Raw genomic sequence first — 6,856 nt, 5'->3', positions numbered from 1 at the left:
TTTTAAAAAAAAAAAAGCAAAAGCTGTGCTGCCTTCCAGCCGCAGCTCCAGCACATAAACACAGACCATATTTCCCCGGTTGAAAGCAAAACAAAAAGCACCAAATATGGGGATGTAAAAGCAAGAGTTTGCCTTAGTGGTGGCTCTGAGATCGGGCCGCTCTCGATAGCGATCTGAGAAACTACAACAGGATTGAGTCCAGCTCTATTTTTAGTTTCACTAACGGGGCTCAGCAGGGATGGCTGCGTGAGAACGCACAACTCATCCGTAGCGTTGCAGAGCTGTGGGGCAGTGCAGCCGTCCCGCACGGGCACTCAGGGCCTTGAGAACTGTTACTGAGCAGCAACACCTCGGGCTGCTTTTGTTCTCTGCCCTTTCATCAGCTGTAGCGAAGCGTCCCAGTCCCACGTCCCAAGCGCCGTCCGTTTGCCTGCCGCAATCCGGCTGCATCTCTTCGACGGACACAAACCGCGCCCGTTCCACGGCCCCGCAGCCTGGAGCCCCTCGGGAACGACCAGCAGGCCGGGGACACCGCCGGGGAAAGCGTGAAGCCGCCCCACGGCCGGCACCGCGTGCACCGCCGCGCGACAAAGGCGCCGCGCGGCACCGCCGGGCTGAGGGAGGGGCGGGCGGGGCGGGGCGGCGGGAGAGGGCCGGGCCGGGCCGGGCCACGCGGGCGGCGGCGGGGGCGGAGGGGCCGCCCCGCCTCTTAGTCGGCGGCAGCTGCTGCGGGCCCGCAGCCGCCCCGGGCCGCCGCCATGCCGGGCTCTCTGAAGGAGGAGACGGCGCTGCTGCTGGAGGATTACTTCCAGCACCGCGCCGGCGGCGCCGCGCTGCCTCCCAGCGCCACGGCGGCCGAGCTGCGGCGGGCGGCGGCCGAGCTGGAGCGCCGAGAGCGGCCCTTCTTCCGCTCCTGCGCGCCGCTGGCGCGGGCCGAGCCGCGGGAGGCGGCGGCGCTGCTGCGGAGAGTGGCGGCGCAGCTGGAGGCCGACGGCGGCCTCAACTGGGGCCGGCTGCTGGCTCTCGTGGTGTTCGCCGGCACGCTGGCGGCGGCGCTGGCCGAGAGCGGCTGCGAGGAAGGGCCGAGCCGCTTGGCCGCCGCGCTGGCCGCGTACCTGGCCGAGGAGCAGGGCGAGTGGCTGCGGGAGCACGGCGGATGGGTGAGCGGGGCCGGGCCGCGGCCGGGGGCGGGGGCGGGCGCGGCTCGGGCGGGGCTGCCGGCGCCGAGCGGTGCCCGCGGGCCGGGGAGCGGCGCGGGTGGGGGCCGGGAGCCGGCGGTGCGCGGCGGGGTCCGGGCGGCTGGCTGCGCTGTGAGCGCCGTGCCGCGGGGCGCGCCCTCCTGCCTGCCCGCGGGGATGGCTGTGCCGGGGTGCGGGACGGCGCGTCCGAAGGGCGCCGCACTGCCCCGGTGCCGGCACGTGCCAGTCCTTAGGCTGGCCGTCGGTGCCCCGTGCCGGGCTTACAGTCGTGCTCGGAAGGCGCCGGAGCGGTGCTGCTCGGCTCGGGGGCGCGGCTTGCCGCGTCCCCGGGCGGGCGGCCCGGAGAACGGCTGATGTGGGTCCGCTCCAGACGTGCGGTGCGGTTGTGTAGCCCTGAATGCGCTTGGGAGCGAAGTCGCAGGCCGTCAGGTGCGCTGCTCGCGTTCCAGAACCGGTCGGGTTGCGGTCTCGTGGCAATGTGGGCGACAGCATTAATGCACGTGGCGGTGTAGAGCTGATGGCAATGGAGAGCTGCAGCTGCTGTCGCTTCTCTGCCACGAGATCCGTGTTCAAAGTGCAGTGCTGAAGACATCAGAGCAGCTCTGCCTGTATTCCCAAAGATAACGTCACGTGTCTTGCAGAACTTTAAGTTCCCCGTCTTCCAAACTAGCAGAATTGATGCCAGTGCAGAGAAGCACAAAAGTCAGAAGGGAGTGGGGGGATGAACCCCTGTCTGTGTTGACTTTTCCAGAGGAAAGGAGAACATCTAAAAAGGAAGTTGGTTTCCCAGTGCTCCATCTGGATGCAGGGGGCAATATGGTGGTGGCTACAATGCAAACTGTCATTTAGCAAAATCGCGTTGCCTGTTGGCAGAAATTAAAGTGTAAAGAACAAAGTTCCGGAAGAAATCAAGAGTATAACTTGTTTACATAGACATCTGCTGAGCGGAGTTCAAACACGACCATCTGGACTTGTATGACTGCCACTTCTGATTATCACGAATAAAGATCTGGTAGAGCAGCTGCCAGCTCTGCTCTGTCATAGGTCAGTGCTGAGCAGCATCCACTTGGCCCTTCCAAGAGAATATGTAATCAGAGTCGTGCATCGACCAGGATGGGACCAACTCCAGGCTTTCAAGTGGAAATTTCCATATCCTGTGTTTAAAATACTTTCTGAATCGTGAATGGGGGGAACAATGCTGGCAACTGTGATCAAAACCTTGCTTAAAGGGGTGAAAATAATGTAGTGACATGCCGAATGCCTCAATAGGACGTTTGCAATTGTCTGTTGAGCAAGGCACGCAAACCCACGGAGCGACTGCTTCCAGTTTTCTCCTGTGCGAGCTCGCACAAAGTGTTTTGTGTGCTGAAGACAATAGGGCTTAGGCTTTCGTGATGGGATTTCTGTGGTTACAGGTGCTGTGCTGGGATTTGAACCCAACTGTACTCAGACGTGTTTAAAAGAAAAATGACCGATTGCTAAGCCAACCAACTCAATGTCCTTTCTCTTGCTTTTCTAGGACGGCTTCTGTCGCTTCTTCGGCAGACATGGCTCCCAACCAGCTGACCAGAACAGTACCTTAAGCAATGCTATCATGGCAGCAGCAGGGTTTGGAATAGCAGGATTAGCTTTTCTCTTGGTGGTGCGGTAGGCTGATGGATGGATCTTGCAATGGGAAAGTACTCTCAGAACTGTTTTACCAGATTGCATTCTATTTTCTATAGAACAGATCCTCTAAGAAGAAGTTTATATTTTTAAACTGGCTCCGAAAACTCGCTCACCAAACCCTTGGCTATAGACCGCTTCACTCGCTACCCAGTAACAGCACAAACCAGACCACCATTTGTGCGTGTTCACAATGTGTCGCCCCAAACATCCTCTGGACTTTCTTTTGAATGTTTGACCTAAACATTAACCATGGTTCGTGTACTGTAACTTCTGAGTGCTCAATGTCATGCTAGGAGAAAGCTGTGGTGGACTTGTAACTAAACCCCGTGTTCAAGGCATTTACATGGAGGCAGTCCCAGACCTCGCCTGCTGTTCATACTGTAGCGTGGCCTCACCGACTGATAGAACACGGTCTGTGGCTCACATGCAGTGCCCAGCACTTGTTACTGAAAGGCAACTTGTTGGTTGATTTAGAGCAGTTAGTACCTGTGATGTGAGGCATTATGGCTTGATGTAATGTAAGGCTGATTTCATGACACTACAAGAGTATAAGTGTTGATACAGGACAGTAATGGCTGCAGTTCCAGTTCTTACTGAAAGGAATTTTAATATTAAACCTTAATTGGTATAGTGAAATCCAGTGGAGGCTGGAATTTCTCTGGATTTCCCTTACAAAATGAGAATTTCCATATATCATAATATATTTTTGAAGTATTTATCACTGTATAATACTTGTAGCCATGACATCTTTATTTTTGTTTGAAACTTCATTTTTTAATGCTGGTTCTTCTCACTCTAATGTGTATCAGGCATTGTCTTGTTTGAGAAATGTTTCACTCTATTTCCAACATGCTGTGTATTTCTTTCCATGGTTGTACAAATTGCCTTCTGTTTTGGTAGCTTTTAATAACGTTCCTGGGTTACTTACAGCGTGTACAATTTCACTATGGTGACTTAAAATGATGAATAAATGTTAAGTATTTTTATTTTCAAAAAAACCCCTAACTTTTTAAAATTCACTTGGGTGGATCAGTTTGCATCCACCTCCTCAATGTGCTGACCTGACCCAGGGGAGCTGTGTGGCACAGAGCAGGGTGACCATTGCAGAGGGGTGCTGAGCTCAGAGCTGTAGGGGCACGACTGCCCCCAGAGATGATCCAGCCTGAAAGGCTGGCTTCACTGCTGCAAGTGGAAGTAAGCCTGTGGCTTCTCTAGCTGAAACTTTCCCAAGTTGGTTAACATAGCTAAGTACTGAGAGGCTCACCTGGGAGCTGCTCCTACTTGTACAGGGTAACTTGTTCTCGACTGAGTTGCTGCTTTCACGTTTGCTTTTTTTTTTTTCCTCTACTGGAATGAGTTTCTGCGTGGTGTGATAATGACTGAGCAATAGCTGACTGCATTCAGCCCTTCTCAGACTAGTAATACCTGAGCAACTGCAAGCTTTCTTTAAAGCCATTTCACACTCCTTTGACACAGCCAGTTCTCAGAGTTGCCTCTTTCTTTGGCTTTGGTGGTCTGGTGCATGCTGCAAGGTGCTGTTGCTGCTGGGCCTGCTCTGTGGCCATCCAAAGAGCGACTGCAGACCTTCCAGGTGGCCATGCTGCTCAGGGTGACAGACCTGGGCACACCAGCCTGGCAGCAGGATCAGCGTGGCCTGTGGCATCACTGTTCCTTTCCCTGGTTGATGGGCCGAGCAGGGCTGTGGGCTGCAGCCGCCTGCGCTGCGGTCCAGTTACATAGAGCCCCATTGTGCTGAGCGAACACAAATGCAGGGAGAACAACAAAAAGGAACATTGAGAGACGGTAAGTCCCATGGAGGCGGGAAGAAACTCGCAGTACTCCCCCTCACACTGCTTGCTCTGAACAAATGTCTGCTTGTTCTCTGACTTCCAGTTCTCTAAACCCTGGTTTGGCTCCTCAGCAAAAGGATTAAGACCCTGCGGCATGCTGTGTGCCTCCTCATGGTCCCACGCAGGCAGTCTAGCTTGCTCCAGCAGAGCTTGTTGCCCCTGGGTGACTTCCTCCATCTCTGGCAGCAAGGAGCTGCTCGAAACTCGCTGCAGTGGGTGTAAGCTGACTAATGCTGGGAAGCTGAGGTAGTTTCCAAAACAGAGTGCTTAGGGGGATGTGCATGGAAGAGCAAAGCAAGCAGCAGGGCAAGAAGTGCTCTGAGCAGAGGTCACATAGTGCACGTCCTGCTGTGGGTCTCATTGTCCTTCCAGTATCAAGCAGAGCAAAGATGAAAATACCTGTATCTTGATTTCCAGTGTAACCTGATCTGGCAGATCACACAAAGCAATGCCACAGAGGATATAATGCTGTCGTTTCACAGCGTGCTTGGGAGAAAAAGAAAACAATCTGGAAGTGTCCTTGAATAAAGTCCTGTCAGCCTGTGGTGCAAAAGGTACAGCTTGAAAAGCATTTGCCTCTCTTCTTTGGCACAGGAGAAACTAGGGGTAGCTCTCTTGGGAGCTAGAAGAAACTAGGGTGGTTTAGAAAGATTGGGAGGGGGTTAGGAGGGGTCACGCATGGCTGTGCCTGTCCCAGTGCCCCAGTGAATTTGAGCCTGGGCCTGTGCCTGCTGGTTCCTGACTCCCGTGTGGGCATGGTGAGCACTATGGCGCAGAGGGACTGACCCAGGGCAGCCACAGCTCCCAGGGCTGCTGTGGGATGGAGCACCATGGCCTGCGCTGTAGGAGTGCCATTGACCTCAGGGTCATTCAGGCTAATTCATCCTTCTCATTGTTTTTTCAGTTTCAGTCTGACTTTGTCTCAATGAAGTACTGTGTTTCAATTGAGAACTGCTTCTCGTCCCTTTTCCTGCCTCAGAAAAGGGAAGCTGGACTCAGTTGTTCCTTTCTTCAAATACAGAAGGAAACTAGGTGGTGGCTGAGCAAGGCAGTGTGTCTAATCCTGATTGCAGCTCTCAGATCTCCAACGTTTGTGTACTTTCCAGGCAGGTGCCAGAGGTGACAGGCCTGGTACTGTGTGGCAATTAGCGCACTAATTGTTATGGGTTTCAGTGAGGCCTCAGAGCTGCACTCCTGGGAGGTCAGGAGTCCCTTTTGACCCCTGCTGTCCCATGTTGGTGCTCACTCAGCCTTGCTTGCCCTCCATCTTTGCACTCATTCCTTTGGTTTGCTGGTATTTTTGGCCTGAAGCTGTGTGCTCATTGCTTGGTTGTCAGTACCAGGTCTGAGCACTTTGTGTTCTGCTATGTTGGGAACTTTGTGCCGGACTGGGAGGCTGGAGGGCAGCAATCCCAGCCCACACTGGCATTCACAACGGTCTTCCTGGAGCGGTTGGCGTTATCTGCTGGCACCACACCTGCTCAGCACCATTTCCTTGTGAAGGGGCATTCATTGTAAGTGTTGGCAAAGGCTGCAGTGCTGCTGAAGGAGCCCAGCTGCCTTCTCATTAACAGAAAGAGAAATCTATTGATTGGGCTTCCCGAGGCATTTAAATAGCCAGTGCTTCCTTTTTCTACTTGGGGAAAAAAATGAGATGCTGTTGTGAGTTTAAGAAAACATGAATCCCCTGATGGTGTTGTGTATCAGTTTTTAAGCAACTTTGCTGTGGTAATGCAAAGAATTTGATCTCTTGTGTCCTGCTGAAGGTGCTGAGTCTGTTTCCATCTCTGCCTGCAGGAGCTGATGGGGATACAATGTGGTCCTGCAGGATGGTGCTCCCAGCCTGGAGGGTAGCCCTGCTGGATGTGTCATGGGGTGGCTGAGCCTCTGGAAGGAAGTGAGATCAAGCATGTGGCATTTATTCATGTAATCTCTCAAGTTCTCATGCCCATTCAGTGTGGATTCTGAAAGCAGACCTCTGGGTTTCACTTCTGTTTCTCTGACTGCACTCTTTAGGAGCCTCCAGTCCGCTATCCCTGGCCACCAGGAGATGTGTGGTGGGGAAGTAAGCATGGCTGGGATGTAACCTCCTTCAGGTTTAGACAGTCATGGTGCACCTCCTTCATGAATGCTGCTGCT

The 6,856-nt window shown here is 54.0% G+C and overlaps 1 protein-coding gene across 1 annotated transcript; it reads left to right on the top strand.

The window, feature by feature from the left end:
* Positions 1-695: 695 nt before the first annotated feature.
* Positions 696-3,886, top strand: BCL2L10 (BCL2 like 10). The gene is made up of 2 exons (XM_048956913.1): positions 696-1,160; positions 2,719-3,886. Exons 1-2 carry the CDS (start codon positions 759-761, stop codon positions 2,848-2,850), a joined length of 534 nt encoding a protein of 177 aa, XP_048812870.1. The 5' UTR covers positions 696-758; the 3' UTR covers positions 2,851-3,886.
* Positions 3,887-6,856: the final 2,970 nt, after the last annotated feature.

Source organism: Lagopus muta, chromosome 10 (genome assembly GCF_023343835.1).
Source record: "Lagopus muta isolate bLagMut1 chromosome 10, bLagMut1 primary, whole genome shotgun sequence".
NCBI lineage: Eukaryota > Metazoa > Chordata > Aves > Galliformes > Phasianidae > Lagopus > Lagopus muta.
Note: the sequence above shows the minus strand (reverse complement) of the source record. Positions and strands in the feature narration are given on the sequence as shown.

Excerpts from the sequence above, each read along its gene's own strand:
- BCL2L10 (XM_048956913.1), top strand. The coding sequence starts at position 759 with ATGCCGGGCTCTCTGAAGGAGGAGACGGCGCTGCTGCTGGAGGATTAC. Across the intron at positions 1,161-2,718 it reads TGCGGGAGCACGGCGGATGG|GACGGCTTCTGTCGCTTCTT; the intron begins GTGAGCGGGGCC and ends TTGCTTTTCTAG.